Source organism: Lineus longissimus, chromosome 8 (assembly GCF_910592395.1).
Source record: "Lineus longissimus chromosome 8, tnLinLong1.2, whole genome shotgun sequence".
Classification (NCBI taxonomy): domain Eukaryota; kingdom Metazoa; phylum Nemertea; class Pilidiophora; order Heteronemertea; family Lineidae; genus Lineus; species Lineus longissimus.
In genome coordinates this window covers 6,590,178-6,615,850 of record NC_088315.1, presented here as the reverse complement: position 1 = coordinate 6,615,850, position 25,673 = coordinate 6,590,178, and the positions used below count along the sequence as shown (strand labels likewise).

Sequence of the window (25,673 nt, the reverse complement as noted above, 5' to 3'; positions counted from 1 at the left end):
TTGAGAATGGGACGGAAATATTGTTCATCATGGATGGACTAAATTGGTTGTTGTGACTTGGCCCGTGGTTCAGGCAGCAGCAGTAGAGGTCTTGGATGCCCCGGAAGATGTGTCACTAACTAGATCCATCACTGTTGGCTTGTTCTCGGTGATGTCCCAAACTGGCACAGGATGTAACCTTAAGAATTCTTAAAGACTAAAGCATGTAGTATGTAGTCATTATTAATTCTTGGTAACATTAATCTCTTGTGACTGACCCCTCCTGTCGGAAAGAGTGTCCCTCAAGGGATGCCAAGTGAAGATAGCATAGGAGTGGAATGTGTCTTGATTATACCAATCATTTCTGCATCCCAAAGATTGCTCTATGCTTGTCTTATCTAAAGATTAGTCCAAAAACAATTGAGATTCATAAGTTGCCTGCCTCGGAGAGAAAGGATTTCCAGGATGTGACCAATACTAAAGTTTATTTGAATTACATACTTTCCTCCCACCTAATTGTGTTAATACCCAAGAAAAGTATTGGGTAAAAAAGTCCCAACCCCACCCAAAGATGTTCACTCACATTGGAGGTGACTACTACTTGGGCTAGCCTGGGTACTTAAGTCCCAACCCCACCCAAAGATGTTCCCTCACATTGGAGGTGACTACTACTTGGGCTAGCCTGGGTACTTATAGCTCAGATAGCTGGTTGAACCCACCCAATTTATAGATTAGATATATGTAGGTGTTGCTATATTGGCACTTAAGCAATATATATTGTTCGATTTTTTTTCTGTTGACCTACCAACTAACAATAAACCACGCCTAACTTTGTACAAACATATTTTGGGTGTAAGACACAATGAGTCAGAGATTCAGGACAAGTTCCAGTTAACAACCTATTTCGTCCCAGCAGACGATAACTTTTGATTGGCAGAACATTTTCATCACGTGACAATTAGGTTATCGGCCATATTGGGAAGGTGTGTGTTAGCTGGTTTTAGAGAAGCTAGTGCATAGTAAGAGATACAAGATTCTTGAGTGAAGTTTTTCCGAAATTTCACCATGAGTACGGAAATACCAACGGACGCCCCTCACGCTAGGCTAGCCTGTCTTAAAAAGTGGTCCGATTTCAATGGCTATGGTTTTAATCTCCACGCTGAAAAGGGAAAAGCTGGCCAGTTCATAGGGAAAGTTGACGAAGGTAGTCCGGCCGAGTACGCGGGTCTACGTAAGGGTGACAGAATAGTGGAGGTGAACGGGCAGAATATTGCCAATCAAAATCATGGGCAAGTTGTGGAATTAATTCGGCGGTCAGGAGGACAAGATGAGGTCAGTCTTCTCGTGGTGGACAAACCCACTGATGAATATTATCTTAAGAGGAACATGGTTGTGCGCGGTGACATGAGTGCTGTAGTTGACAAGAATGTCACCCCTGTGCCAAGACCAGGTAAGCAGACGTCACCTGTACCTGTACCCCTATATAAAGGCCGAAATATATAATTGTATTATTGTGTTCCCTTATCCTATATACTGCGTCATGATTAATTAAAGCGGAATTGATTTAACTTTGCCCATGCTTCTAACATTCTCATACATTCTAGTTTCAGACTTCAGTGCTATTCCAGGTATACCCTATACTCGGATACTGGGGAGTTCCTAGTATACTGGTACAGCAGAACCTGGCTATAAGGACACCCTCAGGACTGACAAGTGCTTTCCTTGATAGAGAGGTGTGATCAGAGATGTCAAATTGAATGACATGGTAACAACTGATTTGGGGCCAAAACTAGTGTCTGTAATAGAGAGGGTGTCTGTAATAGAGAGGTTGTTCGTAATAGAGAGGTTGTCTGTAATAGAGAGGTTGTCTGTAATATAGAGGTTGTCCATAATAGAGAGGTTGTCCGTTATAGAGAGGGTGTCCGTTATAGAGAGGGTGTCCTTTATAGAGAGGTTGTCCATAATAGAGAGATTGTCTGTAATAGAGAGGTTGTCTGTAATAGAGAGGTTGTCCATAATAGAGAGGTTGTCCATTATAGAGAGGTTGTCCATTATAGAGTGGGTGTCCATAATAGAGAGGGTGTCCTTAATAGAGAGGTGTCCTTCCCAATGTTGTTCACTCAACCTGCTCAGGAAATCTATACTATCAAAATTCAACTGGAGTAGTAAGGGCTGTAGTCTTATATTTGAATATGCTCTTTTGTGTAGAGCCCCCAACCGAAAGTGTACAATAACGGTAGTATGTTTGTGTACATTTTTGGATGCATCCAGGCATGACCCAATATAAAGGAACTGCATTATTGCCAGGATGGCCATAACTTTTGCTCCTCCTCACTCCCATCATAAGCTTTATACAAAACTTGACATACAAGGTTTTTGTTTAGTGGAGTGTTAATTACCTGGCCTCCGAACATCGGGTCCTAGGATACCTACTGGTTGGTCAGTGCCAGGAGGTTCTATCTTAAAGGGAACTGAAACCGCCAAGCCAGTTCGTATGACCTCGTTTTCATTTCCCGCGTATCGGGTGATCAGAACGAGGCATGAATGAAACATGGCGCCTAGCTGTCAATCATTGAGTGATGTCACTACTATGGAATTTACTACGAAAACTCATGAATGAAAGATCGCATGACTCACGTGATTCTCACATGATTCTCAATAATAACAAATTGAACTGCGCATGCTCGGGCACTGGGGGCGGAGCTACAAATCTGAACTCGAATAGGAAGTTGGAAGTTTGACTTTCTCGGGCGGTGAAAGTCGAAAAGTTGAATAAATCGCTCGGCGGTTCCAGTTCCCTTTAACTTATAGAAAACTTCCTTGGTCAGAGCTTACTAGATTCTGCAGCAAGCACATGGGAGTAGTCTATTGATTATTCCCTGTCATGAATGTCCAGCATGAAGAATATGCAAGTCACATAAATCAAACTTATGTGATGTCAAGTGTCATGATAGTTTTGTTGACTTATATATTGATTTGGCAGAGACAATGGCTTTTATATCTAGATGTCATGTAGAATTTAGTGTATGAGGTGAGGATTTTTCAATTGCTCTGTTGACATACTATACTAGTACTCAATTTCCACCTTTAAAAGGTCAGTTGAATTCAATTCAGGACTCAACATCGCCTGCACAAGGATGAATTGCATTGGTAACATTAACAGTCTCAAGCCTTATTGGTCCATAGGCCAGGTATTGGTCTGACCATCGCATTCCCTTCACTCAAAAAGACAATGAGCTGCAAAGTAATGACATGTCCATGAAACTGACCTTATAGTAGTGAAAATGAGTATATTTTCACCTGGCTTATCTGTCAAAGTTGTCTGTATCAAAACATGGCAACTCGATGAGAATGTGACTTATCATACATTAGTCGCTATATAAAGAATAAAAAGGCTTCAAAAAGCTTCCTGGTAATGGTATGATATATATTCCTGGCCTTAGCAGTTGATAATTGGAAGAATTTTCAACTGTGAGAGTGATTCATGTATCACTGAAATTCCAACAATGGTAGGTGTAAACGTACACATAGCTGTCACTGGTATTGAGCCCTGTTGGTGTCACTGCCCTGTACACCCATATAGAAAGGTGTCTCATAGATTACTGTGCCTGGGTATATATTATGCATATTGTGCATACCGATTCAAGCATAAATTTTGAATGGTATGTATGGTATGGGTATTTCGCTGAACACAAACATTGGGCGATACGAATGATATGAGTTGTTTGCCCCAATATCATTATATCTAGTCATTTTAGGCTTTGTGTCTTGTCGATGCTTATTTTTCTGAAGATAATAAGCTACCCAGTCTGGTTTCATGTCTGATTTGGAAATTGGTGAAGCATTTGGGGAACATTTAGGGCTTTCTTCAGTTGACATTGTTGACGGCACACCTTACATAGTTCATGACTAGGTCATGTAAGGCATAAATAGGACTCCCCTAATGTCAATGACTTCCTTTATGAGAGAAACATGCCGAGCTTGGCTCAACCTAGTAAGGCTATATCTCCGACCCAACTTAGGTTGTCTTATTCAAGTTACAGTCCAAATCAAATGACATCATTGTCACAGCTACAGTCTGAGATACATAAAATGACTGTTGCCAATGCCATGAGTAAGCTTCCAATGTGCCATTAGTTGGGTAGGTATTGTTCACTGCCTAGCTATGTCCACTTCTATGGATTCCGAACCCTTGACAAGGACTAGTACTGTGGAAAAAGCTCACCTGTCAGTACTTAGCCTGTCAAGTGTCCTGTGCAGATCTAGATTTATAGTTATCGACCTTCTGTATGTATGTACATGTACTATCTTTGTACATGCTCTTCGAGTTGATATTGGGTTGACATAGGCCTCATCAATTCAGTCAGTACCTCTTGTACAATATCTAGATTTAGAAAGCAACATCACATCACAATTGCTTTAGGGCCTTAGCAAATGTCTTCTATGCCGGTCAAGATTTTGCACAGTGTACACTGTGAGATTTGTGCAAAAACATCTGCAAATCAAACATTTCAAAATTAACATTAGTGTCATAAGGTAAAAATTGCAACAGTTAATTGCCTTTGGGGTTTGCTTTGTTAGATTTTTATGCAAGTTTGTAAACATCAAAATCGATATACATGTATCCCAGTCAGCAGGAAAGCCTTGTGGCCTTAATGAAAGGTCACCAAACAAATACAGCCAACAATTACTGTTCTGTTCAGCAAACAGCCAGCTTAGTCATAAAACAAAAGCAACATGCAGCTTTTTGCTGGGGTCGATGATTGATGGCTCATAATTATACATGATCATTGCTGTTAGCAATCACCGAGTAGAATGAGGCAGATGTTTCAGCGAATATTGGTTTTGGCTTGTGCAATATTATTGTTATCACGATGCAAGATATCGCAGTAAACCTCATATCTTGACCTCAGGACTGCCTAATATACCTCTGCCATACAGCATGCAGTGGTCAAAATATTGCGGCAAACCTTATCTGTAACTCCCTCGCAGAAAAGCATGAACTTTGATACAACCCCCTTCTAACCTTCATAGATCAATTGATTTAATGGGAGCTGATTGTGACAGCCTCAATTAAAGTCCAATCAACTGTGGATGGAAAGCTCTCTAGCTAGCTTTTATATAGCAGCTAACTGGGATCACGCTACTAATGATTATGCTAACAGTAATGACCACTATTTGGTGTGTTGCTAAACTTTCCATTTCTAATCTCAGTGAAAGTGTCGTGAGCGGAAGGTAAAGATTATTTTGTCATCCGTCTCGCGGCATAAACTTTTAAAAGAATGTGTGTGACTGGGACATCTGACCATAAAAAAGTTACATGTACTTAGATTTCCCAATGTATTAGAAAAGAATGTATTTTATTTCATGTCAGTACTAACAGCAGATGATTGGTTTTAAATATAACCCTTGATAAGACCAATCCGATTTACATGTATTTTAGTCAAAATAGGATTATGTGTTAGATATATGTATTTGGAAACATTTGAACCTGAAAAATTCTTTTAGACAAGTTGGAACGGCTATGAGATTTTAATGATTTAAACAAAATAATTAATATTGACAATGTTCAGTGTTATTTGCTGCAATGTTGTCTATAGGCATTATGTTGTTTGATTCATCCAGATTCATGATGTTGACCTACAAAATGTAATGGCTTTTAAAACCTCTGTCTGTAAACAGGATAAACACAGATGTACCTTGCACCAACATAAAATTAATCCTCATTGCCATCTCAGTGGAATATGCAGTAATGTTTAGCCCTACACAATGTGTACACTCAGAATCTGTCACATGTCACAACAACAGATGGGCTGGGCAGAAGGAGGCACAGCAGTGAACTGTATTCTTGCATTCAACGTGTTCAATAAAAAAGTGCAACACCTGCAGCACGTTCATATTGACGCTGTGCAATTTAAAAAAAACGAGGCCTTTATGTCAAGAATCAGAAGGTAAAGATAGAAATGTTAGATTTACTTTTATAATTACTGCTGCTAAAAGTAAAAAAAACAAATAGTTATGCGTCATGCAAAAAACTTATAGATTATAGAAGGAAGTGTAGAATTGTATAATTACATCTCTGCTTTACATTATTTTTAAAGCCACATGTGCCTTCAAAATTCTTACATTGTGTTATCTTCATTTTTCAAGCAATACGAAATACTAGAACACAAGTTATAAGAAAGAAAGGCACTCGAATACAGAGTAAGAAGGCTGAATTCAGCACTTTGTATAGTGAAATTGGTATTCACCAAATTCTACCTTCCCCTTGCTATGGACCGTTTTCCTCTTGATTCAAATGTTTCCCTTCTTCTCTCATAGGTTATTTTGAAGATCACTATTTTGAACATTTTCCCCTAATTTTGCCCAAGCGAGGCCCTCATCATCGCAGGAGTGAGTACCTTCCCAGCCTAGGCTTACCCTTATAATATTATTCATCTTGGCAGAGGTATTTTGATAAACTATGGATTTTCTATGCATTTTGTAATTGGTACAGTTTTGCTATTCCTTTCTGTTTACAAATTCAATCACCAAATGCTTTCAGCTGGCTGTTCCAGTCATTTTCTGTTATCGGTTAAGAAATACAACCACAGCTTACCGTTTTATCGGAAGTCTAGTTTATTTCACAGGGATTTTGGTATGGATTTCTTATATCTCAGCTTTTGAAAATCCTCTTTAAATGGCCACGGTTAATATTTTGATACCTAGCAAATTTTAATATGGTAATGTATCCTTTTTCGTCAAGAAAGGGTCAGTAAATGAAGTCAAAACCCTTGAAGACACTAATCACTGGAGACGCCAAGGTCTTCCCTAGCTGGAACAGCTATGGTTTTCGTCATGGGCGCAGTATAACTCTTTATCACTGTGCACTGTTATCCCTCCTAAATATCTGCAGCGATTTTGGCACAGTTTTCTTATGTCTCAACATTTGAACTTTTGTTCAATTTTGAAGCAGCCGAATCAAATATTTTGTTTTCTTGATTAGCACAAAAGTGGTAACATATCCTTTTTTGTCAAGAAAGGGTAAGTGAATCAACTCAAAACCCTTGAAGACACCAATTACAAGAGTAGTCGAGGTCCTCCGTACATGTATCTGAAATCGCTGAATGATGTTTGCCATTACCGGCAATGTAAAAGGTTTGATTTACATTGGTTTCCACTCGGAATCATTCTGCACTTTGCAACACTAGTGATGATGATCAACATGATCAGTGATGAACGACCTACCCGTGGCTGCAGTATAAAACCAAATATAATTCCATAGTCTAGCCAGAGTCTGTTTTACCTGTCTGACTTGTAACCGATTCCCGATTTCCGCTGATGTAAGTCAATAACTTACTTTCCTGGTATCGATCACGCTTGTCAATATTCAGTTCCTGATAAATATTAACTTGCAGCATGTACAGATACAAACATTACTGCATTTTTGTGTGTGGAAAACTGGGTGCAGCTTCCCTGGAATTTTGCGATTGAATTACAATACTTCGTATGCTCACCACGCCAGGAGCATTCCACTCAAGGGAGATGAGCTTTGCAAAATGGGCTGGCAGACATGATTTCGCAGACTTAGAATCTCTATTTGCTTTTAGCATATCTGCTGAACTTCAAGTTTGTGATCCAGACACATTGGTAACAAATTATATCTTGCCATGCCTTGCGCTCATCAACGCCTTGAAGCCAGTTTCCAGGTTTAGACCTAGTCTATAGTGCCATCCTCTATAGTTATGTGATGTTGAGTTATTTCATCACTATCAGAGATAACTTGATGAGCCGCTCCCCTGTCGGCACTTCCTACATCTTCTGTTGTCTTATATGAGCTATACATTCAAGAGTTTGCTGTCTGCGAGGGAAGCCTTCATGATCTACTAATAACATAATATTGATCCTGGCATCGTGTTTCCCATTAAATACTTGAAGATGATATTTCTATTGCAATGCATTCTCACCATTATTGGTAATTAAAAGTACACAAGATGGGGTGTGATTAATATTGGGCTGATGTTTACAGATCATGCACTCACGGTTAAAAGAGTGATATTGAAAACCGCAACATTTTCTCACCCAAAAGTGTATGTTGGACTTGTGAATAAAGGCATGTTGATGAAAGATACACGTTTTGACATCCTTAGAATGTAATGGCCTCCAATTTGACCTGAAGACATCGTCAATCCATTGGTCGGCTTTAGTTGGGCCATGTTTTGCTCTGGCTTTCATGTCTGTTGATGTGCTGATCCATATTTTGAACATTCCAAAGTGCAAGTATATGCATTGGCCTATTAGAATTGATAATAGGCCCGATATCTACCCAATTTGATCATTGTATTCCGATGTGCACTGATCCAATTCGAGGCAGACTTCCTCAAACAAGTTCAAACTCATGCTATGTGGCACAAGTGGTTCTAGAATGGCAGGGAATATCATAATGATGAGAGACTATTATGATATGTTGCCTTTGGCAGCCACTTTTCATTGGTTTGTTCTGGGGGTGTACATGTATAATTTTATATACAACATGTACAAAGTGACCCAACCCAAAACTTGCTTCAGAAAACTAAGACAAATGCTCTGATGTTTCAGACTCCTATATTCTTATGGTGAATAAACCTAAAAGAGCATATGCTGCCAGAAATGCCTCATATATTCATTCTTTCATGTTTAAAGTCAAAAATAAGAAAAGATAAGAGCATTATTGAATGAAATCCAGATGACGTTGGCAAGATGGACGACGAGCAATCATCAAGTCATTTCGTGATGAACACCTGAAGTATAGACTAACATTTAAAGAACATTCATTTTCGAACTCAGTTGAAAAAACGAAGGTTTTCAAAATGAACAAAATTCCAATCGGTGGTCTTGTATATGCTTATAAATATGCAGCACTGTTCAATGTGTTATTTTCATCACGTTCTTCTAATTCACTCAATATTGCATCCATTTATGAGACAATCCGATCAATGGAGCTAAACGCATGTGTTGTATATTGAATAAAATGAAGCAACATAACGATTTTTCCTTGAATAAGCTGGTCAAAGTGAATTAATGGCAACATGAGCACTATATCAAGTACACTGCTGTTGATTTGTGAGTGCAAACACATTTCCAATATTGTCCACAATGTGGATGTCTACAGTTCTGTTCTGTTGAAAACGTATTTTAAATTGACCGAGATGGTCAATATTTTTTAACTTTTAACTATACTAACGGACATTTTAGTGATGTGGTTCCGTGTTGTTTTCTTTTCATCTCCTCCTCTGTCATTCCAAGCGCTTGACATGATTGAGGCCAGGGACCTTATCTTTCCCCAAATCCTGTAGATAAACATCTTATTGATAGAGCCATCGCTGTTTCCTCCTTGAATCAAAATGTCAGGGTCCCACCCACAGGATATGTGATATTACGGTTTTCATGTCATTGCTAAACCGCCTTCAATTATTTACTTTTGCTTATGGTCGTTTGGAATTTCCACACAATGCGTTCTCTAAGAACAATAATGTCAAAGAATTGATCTATTTACATTTCCCATGTCTTGGACGCATACAGTAGGCTTTCAGGACCTGGTTTAAGGTTGTTCTGGAACCTTGGTCAAGTTGAATTCTTCAAACATTTTCTAAAATTTATTCTTTCATGATTTCATGCAAGGTCTGCAAATTCCTATATACCAATGAAATATTGATAACTTACACAGGGCAGGCCATTCTTGTCTGCAGAGGGTATCATCAATAATTCATGCTGTCATAAAAGTTCATTGCTGATAGTTAGACATGCGATCCAATACAGTATGTAGTGCCGCGGTTGAAGAACACATGAACAAGAGGCTATGAGAAAGAGTGAGGTACAAGGGGGCATGCAGCCACCCTCCCATCTGGGCAGGCCAGTGTTGACCTATCCCCGGGACAACCAAGGCACCCTTCAACACATCTAAAATATGTGACTACCCTGCGTAGGAGCTGATAAATAATGTAGGAAAGTTCAATATACTTGTACCGAGTACCATGTACACAAAAGCAGTGTCCACTCTTGTTGGCATAGCTATAGTACACTCAACTACATTTGTATCCAGTACCATGTACACAAAAGCAGTGTCCACTCTTGTTGGCATAGCTATAGTACACTCAACTACATTTGTACCCAGTACCATGTACACAAAAGCAGTGTCCACTCTTGTTGGCATAGCTATAGTACACTCAACTACATTTGTATGGCGAGCATGCAAAAAATCAAAGAAGTGCAAGTTTGCTTGCATATTGCAGTTTAGTATACTCCCTGTGTTAAAAAGCTGTGCAAGGAAATGATGTGAAGTTCCTCATCAGTGCTGCCAAGTACAAAATGGAATTGCAAATCCCAAATTAGACCATTTTGAGATGTTTTGTTGGTATTGATTACTGAGGATAATATCGCCCCTAAATTAGGTGATGAATATTTACAGGAAAATCAAATTAATATCAAATAAGCTGACAAGTGCCAATTAAAATGAATACTATCAGCAATGTAATACACCGCTGATATCGTATTTCATTTTGGTTCAATATCGGTCATTTTGATATTATCAATTGGGTATGCTTTACTTTTCCGCAGGTGTTTCATCTGAAAATCCTACAAACTTTTTCATCTTTGGACAATGTAAACTTATGTGGCATTATTTTCATCACGTAAAGACTTCCAGTCATATAAATTGCTTCAACATGTTCAACATATATTCAATTTCAAGCAACTCCGAGTCAAAATTTTGCTCGGATTGTCAACTTACAGATCTCATTATATCTGTTTCATGCAGTAAACTGTTTATTTATCGATCAGTCAATTGAATTGTTTGTTGTTCACAAATTAATCTATTCGTTTTCAGCACATTCTATTTCATTCTTTTTCACGACTGTAAAGTATGTCAAGTTGATTGATTCGATCATGATCAAATTACATGCAGTTTCAATTATCAGTTTATGCACACATTCTTTATTATCCATTCTAAAATATGTCATGTCTAACATAATTGTACATCTATTTGTCCTAGTTACTTGAAACCAGGAAATATTTGTGCATATTTTAGTTTGCAATTGCATCTTTGGCGTTGTTTTATTTTCTTTGACTTCATCATCATGTCCCTTCTCGATCTGTCCTGATGGAGGTAAAATACTTCCAACAAAATGAAACATCACATTATAAATCAGAGATTACAAATGAATTTTGGGTCACTTATCACATACAGACTGGGTGCGCACACTGCAGACAGGCAATTTTATTGCAGCAACATGCCATATTTGTCACATGCGAAAAATCACTTCTCTGCTAGGGTCATCACAGGTGCCACGACAAGACTCTGCATCATGCGATAAGAAACCTTCTTGATTTTATCACAGGGTGGACAAGCTATCTTTTTGTTATTTATTGCAATAATTATCACACGTTGCTGCATTTTGTCTGTAGTGCACCTCAGTCACCACAATTCTTTCTCGTGTCTCAACTTTCTATCGTTTGGATTTTTCAGTACCGCATGTGAAAGCGCCACCCATTGAGGAATCGCCAGAAAAGGTTTACGCTAAATTTTTCACTTGTTGTTGGCTGTTTATGCTTCATGAATCAAGAGCTGCTGGTCTTTATAATCTGTATCACTTGTGCACTTGTTTTCATCGCTAGATATTTCAAAACTTGTTGACGAGGGGGGCTGGTTGGAGGTTTGAGAATTGCGGGTGGAAGTAGAACATTATCCATCGTCGGTGAATCTGGCGTTACGGCTTTTTTGGATTCTGCTCGCTTATGCATGATTTATTGTTGGCAATTTCTTTTGGGGATTTTATCGCATGAATTGAATCTGGAATTGCATCTGACGCCCTGCTTACATATTCTCGGACTTGAAGAAATATTCTGAACTGATGGAGAAGAAAGCTACTCGACCTGCTTCTGCACACAAAAACTGTACCTCTGTTGTAGGAACGCAGCATCCTGTCTTTTATCATGTAAGAAAAGGAATCTGAAATGTGCTGTATTAAGTTTGAAATACCTTGGCAGCGACTCTACCAGCAAAAGGTAGAAATTTGGCTAAGTTTCCATAATTCCTATGCATGACGCTCAGGGGCTCAATGCATGAAGCCATGCACCAACTGACACCTGTCACTTTGACATTTGGCTTGGGTTCAAGTTCGAATGGGACTGTCTTTAAAAGATTTTGAAAATTGGAATTAGTTGGTGACCTTCTACCCTAAGGGAGATCAGTGGCAGAGTGGTAAGAGCGCCGGGCTTATAACCAGAAGGTCATAGGTTCGATACTCAGACGGATCACTTCTACCCTTAAGATAATGTTGCCTGTTAGTTAATTACAGTTCTAGAGTGGCCTGGAGTCTTATGCTGATTGTGGGGTTAGATCCAGGGAACCATAACCTCTTGATGGAGCTATAGCGCAGCGTTGAGTCCGAGCCACAAGACCACAGCAGCTCCTCAAGTTGCCATGAGTGCAAAACACTTGACATCACTATAGAAGCAATTGTATCAGTATCATTAAGTGACCCATCCACTAATTGAAAAATTGGATGTTATCCATTGTCACTATGCAACCAAAGCAATTTTGTGGACAGGCAATACCATCATGTATTGTTACTTCATACAGATTACTGAAATTGCTTCACATCGTATGTACAGTGCTATATCTGCCGAAAGAACAATCCTTTTATTGATCATATTCTTTTGTTATTTGGGGCATTTCAGTGCCACAATGGCACATTTTTGTATGGGCTATACACACTCGAGAAAGCGTGCACTTGTCCACCCAATATAACTAAGAATACACTCATTGGACTGTTTTTCATGTCTGTGTAGCAGTGTATGCTTTTGACAAGCTCGTCTAAGGTGAATACTGTCTGCACTTGTCAAAAATCTGTGTTGTCTTGTGAAACGAAGTATAAAATTTGAACAACAGATTCACCAAAATGCAAATTGGTTCTGTTTTATGCACTAGAAATTCATGCGTAAAAGTACATCAGATGGGTATTGTGTTTTGCAAAATCAATGACCTTTCCATTTTGAAAAATGATGCAGCTACAAATTTGGTCTTGACACTCATGACTTGGCGATGGTTCTCGAAGCTTTGACTGATGGGTCATCTCTCTCTCAGATGTGAAGGTAGTGGATAAATTTGACACAGGACTGTACTTAGACATTATGGTTATCAAATAATTTGTATACTTGAAAATCATCCATATTGTGATGAAAGTTCATGTCATAAAAGGTAACTTGTCATATCTACATCTTGTAATGGTTATTAGTAATAGTCATGTTGCATGCATACAATATTTGAGTTGGTAGATAAAATGTTGTTTTCCTAGGTTGATAGATCTTTAGGGAAATGAGTCTCTTGTCATGGTCTGGGGTATATATGTGTGTTTTATGGTGCAGAGTTTCAAAGAGCAGCAGCTCTTTCATAACTAAAACATGGAATGATTGTGGTTGCATGATTCTCTGATGTACATTGATGACTGTTCTTCCTTGAAAAATTTGTTGCCCATCTTGGCTCCAGAGGATCCAACAACTTTAGACGACCCTGGAGTTATCTACAATGCTTAAAGGGTCAACGCGACAATGTTCTACAGCCCATTTGTGTCAACTATATGTGAACAATGTCATCAGAGACTTCATGTTGACCAATTACTTAGTTAATCTCCCAGATCAATATATCTAATTGATACAATTTTCAGTTCAGCATGCCATACTGATAAGATCTACCCATTGTTTTTAACCCTCTCTTCCCAAACTGACATCTATTTCATTGTTTTAATTTCAAACTCTGTTTCCCGCCTATTCATTTTCAGGTTACAAGTTGATTTATAGACAGCATGTTTGGAACATAGTCTTTTGTGGGAATGTCCTTAGCTCTCTTTTGAAGCATATAAGCCAAAAGTTTGCAAATTTGTTCATTTTTCGTTCCTCATAAGCTAAATTTGAATGCATGCGACTTTTTGTATGTTTTCTCGAGATGATAGTTAGGCAATATATTGAAAGAAATTGAAAAAGGCAATATATTCACACCTTTAGGTTTGTGATTGACGCTGCCTTGATAAACTTGTTCAAAAGAGTGGGAACAAGAGTCTGCCCAGGCCTCCTAATTCTTCTTCCCAGGTTCAGTGAAATGATCAAGTGTAGATACTACGTTTTCAATGCACTCAAGTTAGTGGCATGTAATGGTGTCTACTTGGGTCAAGAGTCAAATTCCTGCATATCATAGTATTGATTGTTGGAATATTGGGTGACTAGAAATACTTTACAGGTTGTAACATATAAACACGCATTAGCCCAATTTTCTAAAAGTTAAGATATCGACAAATATTTTCTAACATGAACACTCACTGTTGTATTGTACCTTTTTAACGACAACATTTTATCATGATTGACATTCCCCCCCTTCAATTAGCTGGAGTTAAAGAGTGAGAGCAAACAGACGGCTGAAGAAGCTTCCTTGAATGCCAGGATCCACTCACTTTCTCCTCCCCTCTATGTCACTTTAAGCAAGCGGAAGTCCACAGAAAACTAAGTGCCCTGCTGCTCAGGATCTCAGACTCCGTCACCTTGATCTTCCCAATGAAATTGAACCATTGAAATGACTTTTCTCACCATCTGCTCCACTATCTTTCAGAAAAAGGGTCTTTTCAAGAAAATCACACAAATGGGGAAGTGAACGTGGAAGTGTCTGCCGCTACCGTGGTGTTAACTGAGGAAGACCATAAAGATGAAACAACGGTCGTTACTGAAGAAGTCATAACGAGTCACGTTGTCACGCACGAAGAATCTGCGCCACCAGAACGGGAACCGACTCCCGAACCTGTCCGGGAACCGACTCCCGAACCCGTCCGCGAACCGACTCCCGAACCCGTCCGAGAACCGACACCCGAGCCAGAAGTCAACAATGTCCATCAAGAAACAGTCCAAACCACGGAGACGGTAACTACAACAGAAACAGTCACAACTATAGAGGTGAGAAAAATAGTAGTTTTGTATAATTTGAGTTGTGAAGTAAACTGTTCCTTCTCTGCACTATCTACCGTCTTTAATTTCTTTGAGGCACAAATAAGACCCCCAAACTGCCCATCTGTCTTTTCTCTCCATCACCTCTCTTTTGTAAATTTCCACTCTTCCCATTTGGGACTTGCAGCCCCTGAAGCTTACTTCACTTGGCACACTTGGAGGAACAACTGTGCCCTATTTCTCACTTTTCAATCTTTCTCTTCTTTCTCTCCATACCTCTCTTTCCTACTTCTTTCCTCCTCTCCACCTTGCTTGACAGTTATCAGACGACAGCGGTGAATACGACTGTGAGGATCCCAACCTAACCCTGGATCACACGTGGCAAGCTTGGAGGGAAAATTGGGCGCTATGTAAAGATTACCCTCAGGTCTTATGACAAAATATCTTGGGTGGCTGGTCCTCCAATTCTCAGGTGTAGTTTGCTGGGCTCAATGTCCAGTGTCCAATGAATGCATGTTTTACGGAAAGTCCACTGGAATCCAGCAGACTTGGGATTGGATGATGCCTACAGTGTTGACACTATGACTGTGATTCAAAATATTTTTCAAAAACCTTCGTTTCAACCAGTTTTGATGAATATTCAGACTCTACCAGCTATGGCTGTAGCTGATACTGGAACTTTAATTGCTCTAACTCATGTCAGCTACAAGTGGGCTTCATGGTATGATCCCCCTGCAGATGTCATGGGTGGATCAATTATTGGCTTGGATGCTCTCCAAACATGCTCAATCCTCCTCTCGCTTGAGCTACATTATTCAAATGATAAGTAGCTTTTCATTGTACTTTGTGGAGGTTTTTGAGTACTTTTGATTGTACTTTTAAAACTTTTGAAGCTATCTTCAGATTTTGATGAGAAACACTCTGTTGTCACTTTTAGAGGCATCAAGATGTTCATTTTGGGATTTGATCAATAATTTTTTGTTTCAAACATTTTGAAAAAATATTGCATGTTTTAGGTTCCGATTATGATTTAGTATGAAGGTGTATAGTTAGGTATTTGGGTTTGGAGTATCTCCATGAATCTTTTAAATTTTTTCGTTGAAATACTGAGTATTCTAGATATTGACCATTTTCAACTCCTTTCTATCTTGCATGCAATATTGTTCTCTCTGAATATTGTTCCAAATTTATCGAAACTGTTGGTTGTGGATGGTGTTGTTGAAGCAGTTGATGGTGTTGTTGAAGCAGTTGTCCTGTTTCATATTGTCTGAGTGGAACATTTCATCTTGTGGTGCATGGTTTAGATACTCTAGCTCATGTACTGGTCCTTGTTCAGGGTCAGTGCACATTGGGTTCCATGATGGGGACTTTACTGTAAACCATGAAATTTTCCCGAGCCTAAAATATGGCAAATTCAGCTATTTTCAGTTGACAATACGGTAAATAAATATCGCATTTTAATTTCATGTTTAACTGAGCATGCACGAAAGTCGATAAAATAAAATGCTCGAGTCGCACACCAAATTCAAATTAACCAATTTTCAACTTTATTTTCAAGATTGTACACCTGGATAATTTTTCAGGTAGGCATAGCAGGCAGACCTTAGCATAATCAAAATTCTGCCCATTTCCACCCAGTTCTGTTCAGTACTCAAAACCCTGATGTTCTGATACTTTGGTACTCCAAGCTTTACATTGAAAGTCCTATTGAGAAAACATGGATTAAACATACTAATAACGTATTTCAAAACGATAAATTTTCACACAATTAAAATTTGAATCATATTGCTATGAGAGAATTACTCAGTCCATTATGACTGACTGGTCTTGCACTCTTACCACATGCATGTATTGGTTTTCCCTCACTTGAGACTCTGATGTAGAGTGGGCCCTGGAAGGTGTATATTTGTTATATCGAATGAAGTGAAGTACACCTGAAAAATCAATGCACTGCAAAATTCAGCTGACTGACTTTCCAAAAAAGCTATAGTCATTTATCCATTTCAAATGTCAGAGACGACCAAAACCTCGATATTGAGCCAGTGATATGGTAGAAGTTCAAAATCTCGCAATGCATAGTATGGCTGTCGACATATTCCGCAAATCTCTTGATAGTCAACTGGAGTGGAAAAGAACAGGTGGTATAGCCTTTCAGCATGTCCAGTGTATTGCCATTGTTTGTGGATATATAGCCTCTATTATTATACAGATTCTCAAATAGAACATGTGAATCTTTGAATGTCTTACGGTTGATGGGTAGGTGTCCAGAATGGTCTAACCAACAGCCTACCCCAAGGTCATGAAGCGTTACTGCTACCGGGTTTAATTGTCAAACGCTAAATCTAATGTACGCAGAAGTTCAATTTCACGAAATGGCATGATAAAATGGCCGCTAATAATTCCGGCTTAACAATATTCTATTAAACCTGGAGAAATATCGAACAGTCCAGTAGGATCCCAATGTTCACCTGTTGTCCTGGCAAGAAGAACAATCACTGATGAATTCTGTACGTTCCCGATTGGATTACCAATTAATCACTAGATCGATTCCATAATAGAATATTATTGCATGAATACCTGGTGGGGTGTTGGTAAGAGTACGTGTCTTGGTGTTAAAGGTCTCAAGGGTTGATGTGTACTCCTTCAGTGTCTGACCCCTGGCCTAGCTCTTCGACATTCTGCAATGCAACAGAATAGAGATATGTAGCGGCGTGGATGAATTGGTGGTGGGCATTAATTGGTAGGAAAGGGTCTGTTAAGTTGATGATGACTCAAGAGCCTTACTAAGGCCTGCTCGAGGAGGATGACATATTGATTGGCGGTCTCGCCTTGTGAAATAGCCCAGCTGTATATTTGCGGCTATAGCAGGTGTTGGATATAGTGACCACTCCGATTCGGAAACGTCCTCAGTATTGATCGGGTGTTTTGCTTTCGTAACAACTCCATATCATGCCATACTAAATCAACCTCGTTGTGATAATCCTCCTGTTGGTTGAAATTGGTCATGGAGTATTGCAGAAGTGCTTCACATTTTTGCCCTAGGTATTAGCTTGTTCATCTTGGGTTGAAGCTCAACTCCCTGGGGGTATCACATGTCCGAGCTGCATGGATTCATGCAACGCTTAGGACTGGTTCTCACTTTGGCTATCTCTGTGACACAGAGGAATGAGTCAAACCCACAACCTCCTGATTATGAGCCCAGCACTCTGATCGCTATGCCACAGAAATCCCCCCATGTTCCAAGACCTTACAGAACATGGTGTCCACAGTGAAGCCTACATGTTTGACTCCCCCGTTCCTCCATACCGGGCCTATTCCCTAGGTTCCTAGCACCACAAATTTATTGGTGCTGGCTGAATCTTCATTCAAGTTGACATCGATAGTTCTGTAAATAGCATGCTTGATAGTTTCAGACCAAGAAAAACTCATCTTTATCAAAGCTAAGATAGAGAAACATTTTCAACAGTTTCATTATCATATATTTTCAGATTAACCAAAACGAGGACCAAAAAATAGTTGAGCCCGAACGTACACCAACACCAGAACCCGAACCAGTTATTGTGTCTGCCCAGACCTATCACGTTGAGAGCGCCCCCGTGAAAGCTCCTGCACCCCAAGCACCACAGTCGCAGACAAACAATGATGCAGCGCTCAAGTTAAACATGTCCGCCAAGGAATATAGAGAACATCTTCGAAACAACGCCAGGCATAGCCAAAAGAATGCCAATGTCGGCTTCAAAAACAAGAAAGACTATTTTGATAAGTTGTAGAGATTGTGTATGGTGCAGAAATTTTGTTATGGTAACTTTATGAAAAATATATAAGTTGTTCATCAATGCCTCATCATTGGGGTCGTTTCATGTAATGCAACATTTGTAAATGCCTTTGACTTGTTCGTCATTTTTGCGCATACATGTATGTGAGGCTGATCGATATTTGGTCGGTTTTTCCTGAAAACAAGCATTTTGGTTTTACAGAAGATTCTATGAAACCTTTGAAAATTTAACAGCTTAAAGTCCAAGTCTTAGGCTTGGTGGTGACTGAGTTAAAGGCATGTGTTCTATGCAAGGTTTTTTGTGGTAGACTTCAGTCCTATTCTTCAGCAGTAATTTTGGCAATTTAAAAGGTTATTTCTAATATCAAAGAAATGAAGGGTGTTTTGTGTCGAGGTGCACCAAAAATCTTCTTCATGTAAGATTTCTGTACTAAAGTATTAAAGTATCCAAGCATAATTCTGCTGATTCTAGTAATTCATACTGCTTGCAGCTGTTTCTGCACTAAAGTATCAACGTATCCCAGCATAATTCTGCTGAGTAATTCCTGCTGCTTGAGCTGTTTTGTTGAAAGGCCAAATGGCTGAAATTGGGTGACCATTAGTGACTGAAAATGGTTTTATGTCAGGGAGGAAGGCGGGTTCTTGGTTGCTATGTGTGTTGCAATGGAGATTTGGTTGCTAAGGATGTTACCGAAGAGCCTTGGTTTCTGTGGATGTCACCAGGCAACTTTGACTGCTCAAGATTTTAAAAAAGTTCTGTTGCTTTCAACATTACCAAAGAGATGTGATTGCTAAGGATTTCGTCTAGGATGCTTCCTTCATGTCGGTGTTACTAAAGAGCTTCAGTTGCTAAGGGTGTAACATGTTTGCTATGGTGATAATCTTGTATCCCTGATTGCTCATATTGTTGTCAAATTATGTTTGTTAGTACGGTTGGTGTTACCTGATAAACTTTTACCCCCTCTCCTGTTATTTGGATGTCTCTATCTGCATGTCCTCGTTGACATTCCTGAAAAGTATCACATGTTGAAAATGTCATGGCTGACATCACCGCCCTTTACTACTGCCATTGTTGTGCCAACAACATAATGTGCAATGTGGGTCGATGACATAAATTTGATGTCTAAAATGCATCTTTTTCTGTTTTGATTGGTGTCGGCACTAAACCCAGAATTGTTTCGCTGCTAAAGATTGTTGTCAAAAGACTGTGGTTGCTTGGACAAATCTTGTTGCCAGTGGTAACAGTTGTCTAGATAAGGTGGTGGTGAAAAATGCATTCCCGTAATATGTTTGTGATTTAAGTGTTTGTCTATAAGGGGTAGGGTCTACTGGTGACCACGCACCAGTTGTCTCTAGCAACATAAAAATTTCCCTAGCAACCACAGCAAAGTCTGGAGTTTCATCTATAGGGCTCGATTTGTATTGTTTTGATGGGTGTGTTATAACATTCCGGTTGTGGGCAGAATTATAAAAAATCATATTCACTCATCATTTCATCTTTCATATACCAATTGTGTGAACTGCAAAATTGTATATGGTAACCTGTATATGGCGCTGACTGTCACTATGGTGTGGCATTGTTGTGACATACATGACGTCAATTTTGCTTGACTTTTGCCGTCATTTGGTGTATACTTCAGTGAAAATCAGTGCCGCTCTATTGGTGTGCCAACACTCTATTATTATCACAGCGAATCGGTTCCGTCCTTCCCTCGTGCATGTTCTAGTTATCCTTTGTATAACTAATTTTTCATGCTTCAACCAACAGAAATTTCTTTGTTTCTTTGACAAAAGCCTGATCTGGTATCAATGAAAGTTTTTGTAACACTGTTCTTTGGGGATGAAATCAGATTAATTGTAAGGATATACCCAGCCAACTATTCAGATAAATTTTTGTTTTTGTCCATTCTGTAGATACTTTGTTAAGAGTAATAGAAATAGTATCATTATTTATTAATAGGTAGGGAGGATTTCGACCCTTTCGATAGAGTATGGGTACTTGGCTGGTATTTTTCCAACGAAGGCCTTTAGAAAATTAGGCTGATGTATAGACGCTCCTTGACCTGCTTAAATAGTATAACCATGGTTTGTGCGAGTAAAGTTGAAGGGCTGAATGGCATAAACGATGTAAGTCATATGGTTGATGCATAAGGACTCAGGTTGTTTTGTCAGGGTCCCTCCTTTGGCCTGATTCTGTTTTGAATCCAGATGTATCCAGAGTTGTTGGATCAAATTGGAGAGTTTTTGACCGAAAATGTTTGTACCTGAAAGAGATGAGCACTATTAAAGTCCATGAAGACTGACAAGGCCTATACTCGGCCTTACCGCAATTGAACAGCTGATGTTTAACGAGATGCATCCTGCCATTATCAAGTCCATTAATTCACACTCTTCCTGTATTGATTTGTTGCCAAGGCGACCGTATTATCACAATGAGATATAAGTTGTTAGTGTAATTGACATTTATTAGAACTCTGTATATTGAAGAAATTAAAACGAATCTTTTTATATTTCTTTTTGGGTATTTGGTGTCAACGAATGTCAACATGTCTATATGCTATTGTACATTTAAAGGGAGAATATAGGCAGGATCCAAGTGTGCCAGATTAATTTTCACAAAGTCACTTATATATAGGTGTCTCTACTATCTCACTGTACATCGCACTATCCTTGCTTGTAAAATTCAATTTGATGAACCTGTGTGGGCATCAAAGGCCGTGTAGAGTATACGAATTGAATTAAACTATATTGTTTTCTTTGTTAAAGTGATGACTGCTGCACAAGAGCAACTAAACCTCTGGCAACTCCAAGTGACAACTGCAAAAATCAATCCGTGTAAACCTGTTCGTTTAAGAAATTGCCTTCTCGTTACTGTAAACTGTGAAATGTTTGCAGGTTGTTGTTCCTGTGCAGTAGCTTCCTTCAGTTATTCCAGACAAATAAATTTGACTCGAAGATGTTTTCATCCTGTTGAGAAAATATGAAATTTATCATAGATGAAATTATTATTTGTATTGGTGCAATTCCTCTTAACAATGAACAAGAACAGATTATCAACCCATGTAGAATTTGAACTTGGAAATATGTATAGTGTTCACGTTATCTGTAAATAGTTCTTCCGGGCGATTCACTCCTCCCGTGTCCATATGGAGCATCCCAGCATTGTTATAGGTACTTGGTTAATCCATATTAGCTGTAAGGGGTTGGGGTCACGTTCCACTAAGCTATTGTGATTTTGTAGGACACAGTTTCGAAAAGAAGTAAGCATCGTTTTTCATTGAGGTTGATGGTTATGAAAATTCTTCAAATCGTGAGACATTTTGTCGTTTTCTGGGAGTAAATTCATAAGAACTCCTTGACTTTTATTTGAAAGGTGTATTATTTCATACATCGTCCTAAAATCTGATGTATCATGCTGTAGTCTCAGAAGTAATCTGAATTCGGAACAATTCTAAATGCAATCTACTCCTTAAAGCGAACTGGAACCGCCGAGCGATTTATTCAACTTTTCGACTTTCACCGCCCGAGAAAGTCGAGTTCAGATTTGTAGCTCCGCCTCCAGTGCCCGAGCATGCGCAGTTCAATTTGTTATTATTGAGAATCATGTGAGAATCATGTGAGAATCACGTGAGTCATGCGATCTTTCATTCATGAATTTTCGTAGTAAATTTCATAGTAGTGATGTCACTGAATGATTGACAGGTAGGCGCCATGTTTCATTCATGCCTCGCTCTGATCACCCGATACGCGGGAAATGAAAACGAGATCATACGAACTGGCTTGGCGGTTCCAGTTCGCTTTAAAAGGGAATTGTACCGATGTTGAATTTCGTTAACTGTGTCCTGCTTGCTTATTATGCTGTTGATTCTAGTTTGCTTAATAGATAGAGATCACCTTTACCATTACTTTATAAGTACATCATTCATGTTTTGATATTTGCCCAAGAGAAATAAAGATATCTAATATTTTCAATACAAGTACATCTTTCTTGTCCATTGTCTTTTCGGCTGGTTTGAAGGAAGTGCGCCCACTGTTTGAAGGTAGTCCCCCGATGAAGGATTATGTCACTGCCTGCAAGCCAAAGGATGAACCACCAGATCCAACCTAAAGATGTAAAAATGTCAGTATAACCATGCATCGAGAGTCGGAAAGATCTTCACTAATTTGTCCTGATAGGTTCTCAACTGGTAAAATATGAACTGAGGACATTGTCTGGCGCCAGTCATAATCTGGAGACCACGGCACCTTCAATATTCAAAGACAGACTTCGGTCAGAGACACAGAGTTTATTAACAGCTGGAAGGGCAATATGTTTCAACTGTTGAACCATAGCTTAATCTGAACAGGACACAATCAGGAGATGGAGCCTCCGTGTTGGAGGACAGTCACTGGATTTATAACCAGCTGGAAGAGTAGACTCTCATGTGCACCAGTGAATAGAGTTTCTGATTTATACCATAAATCACAAGTACCAACAAGTACATGTATTTCGCTTTGATACACATCAGTTTATCTCTCAATCTTTCAGCATCCAGCAAAATTTTCTCAATATCATGTATTGTTTGCAGATGCTGACCACTTTAAAAATACCTCGTCCCAGGTCCAAGAAGATTTTAAACCCTATTCACTGCTGTACATCTGGAAATGTCTATACCTGGATCCAAGGTAGATTTTCTAATTTTGATGGCTTGGACAGCATATTTTTGTGCATAATCTCAAAAACCGTGATGGAATAGGAATAGAGGGATGAAATTTGTCATGCAACCTCTTCGGGTATCACTGAATACAATGGCAGTGATTTTTTTAAATTCCGCCCAACCGTTGCGGAAATAAAAGTTTTGTTTTTTAACTGCAAAAAGAAGGCAGCACTGAAATCCTTCTACTCTGTCTCACTGCTGAGAGGAGACTAACTTTTAAGACTCTTTCACCAGTCACCATGTCTTAAACATTTTTCAGAAGGAATTTGTTTGGGTCTCCGCGCAATGTATCCATCAATGTTGTTCATTTTGCCAGATAACATCACTTAAATTCTGTTTTTTCTTGTGTCTTGGCCCTTCAGTGATGAGAGGACTGACTCTCACTTTTGATCATTCCGCCAAGGAAAGACAGCACTTTCGGGTTAAAATGCATTGGAATCTTGAACAGCTTTGTGGTACAGTCTCAGATTCAGACCACGGCATCAAAACCTTCAATATTCGAAGACAGACTTCGGTCAGAGACTCAGAATGTATAAGCTGCTGAAAGAGCAATAAGTTCTCAACTGACGAAATATAGGCTGAGGACAGTCTTGAAGTAGTCACAATCTGGAGACCACGGCATCAAGACCTTCATAATTCGAAGACAGACTTCGGTCAGAGACTCAGAATGTATAAGCTGCTGAAAGAGCAATAGGTTCTCAACTGACGAAACATAGGCTGAGGACAGTCTTGAAGTAGTCACAATCTGGAGACCACGACATCAGCACTTTCAATATTCGAAGACAAACTTCGGTCAGAGACTCAGAATGTATAAGCTGCTGAAAGAGCAATAGGTTCTCAACTGACGAAACGTAGACTCAGAATGTATAAGCTGCTGAAAGAGCAATAGGTTCTCAACTGACGAAATATAGGCTGAGGACAGTCTTGAAGTAGTCACAATCTGGAGACCACGGCATCAGCACTTTCAATATTCGAAGACAGACTTCGGTCAGAGACTCAGAGTTTATTAACAGCTGGAAGAGCAATAATATGTTTCAACGGTTGAACTGTAGCTTAATCTGAACTAGACACAATCAGGAGACCACAGTATCAACGTCTTCAATTGTGCGAAAGACACTGAATTTATAACCACTTGAAAGAGTGCTCTTTACTGGTGGACAATGGTTTGATCACTTGGCAGTCTTGATTCTATCACAATCAGATGACAACAATGTCAACCCTTCAATAATCCTTTGATCATCTAGGACAGTCTTCAACTAGTCACGATATGGGGCCTCCCGTGTTGGAGGACAGTCACTGGATTTATAACCAGCTGGAAGAGTAGACTCTCATGTACACCAGTGAATAGAGTTTCTGATTTATACCATAAATCACAAGTACCAGCAAGTACATGTATTTCGCTTTGATACACATCAGTTTATCTCTCAATCTTTCAGCATCCAGCAAAATTTTCTCAATATCATGTATCGTTTGCAGATGCTGGCCACTTTAAAAATACCTCGTCCCAGGTCCAAGAAGATTTTAAACCCTATTCACTGCTGTACATCTGGAAATCTCTATACCTGGATGCAAGGTTGATTTTCTGATTTTGATGGCTTGGACAGGATATTTTTGTGCAAAATCTCAAAAACCATGATGGACTAGGAATTTAGGGATGAAATTTGTCATGCAGCCTCTTTGTGCATCACTGAATACAATGGCAGTGATTTTTTTAAATTCCACCCAACCGTTGCGGAAATAAAAGTTTGGTTTCTTAACTGCAAAAAGAAGGCAGCACTGAAATCCTTCTACTCTATCTCACTGCTGAGAGGAGACTAACTTTTAAGACTCTTTCACCAGTCAGCAGGTCTTAAACATTTTTCAGAAGGAACTTGTTTTGGTCTCCGCTCAATGTATCCAGCAATGGTGTTTCATTTTGCCAGATAACAGCACTTAAATTCTTTTTTCTTGTGTCTTAGCCCTTCAGTAATGAGAAGACTGAATCTCACTTTTCATCATTCTGCCAAGGAAAGACAGCGCTTTCTGGTCAAAATACCTTGGAAGTTTGAACAACTATGTGGTACAGTCTCAGATTCAGACCACGGCATCAACACCTTCATTATTCGAAGCCAGACTTCGGTCAGAGACGCGGAATGTATAAGCTGCTGAAAGAGCACTAGGTTCTCAACTGACGAACCATAGACTGAGAGGACAGTCTTGAAGTAGTCACAATCTGGAGACCACGGCATCAAGACCTTCATTATTCGAAGACAGACTTCGGTCAGAGACTCAGAATG

General features: G+C 39.2%; 1 protein-coding gene across 1 annotated transcript; it reads left to right on the top strand.

Moving 5' to 3' along the window:
- The first annotated feature begins 953 nt into the window (after positions 1–953).
- Positions 954–22,677, top strand: LOC135492048 (Na(+)/H(+) exchange regulatory cofactor NHE-RF1-like). The gene is made up of 3 exons (XM_064778156.1): positions 954–1,429; positions 14,597–14,934; positions 18,414–22,677. The coding sequence occupies exons 1-3, from the start codon at positions 1,045–1,047 to the stop codon at positions 18,693–18,695; spliced, it is 1,005 nt and encodes a 334-aa protein (XP_064634226.1). The 5' UTR covers positions 954–1,044; the 3' UTR covers positions 18,696–22,677.
- Positions 22,678–25,673: the final 2,996 nt, after the last annotated feature.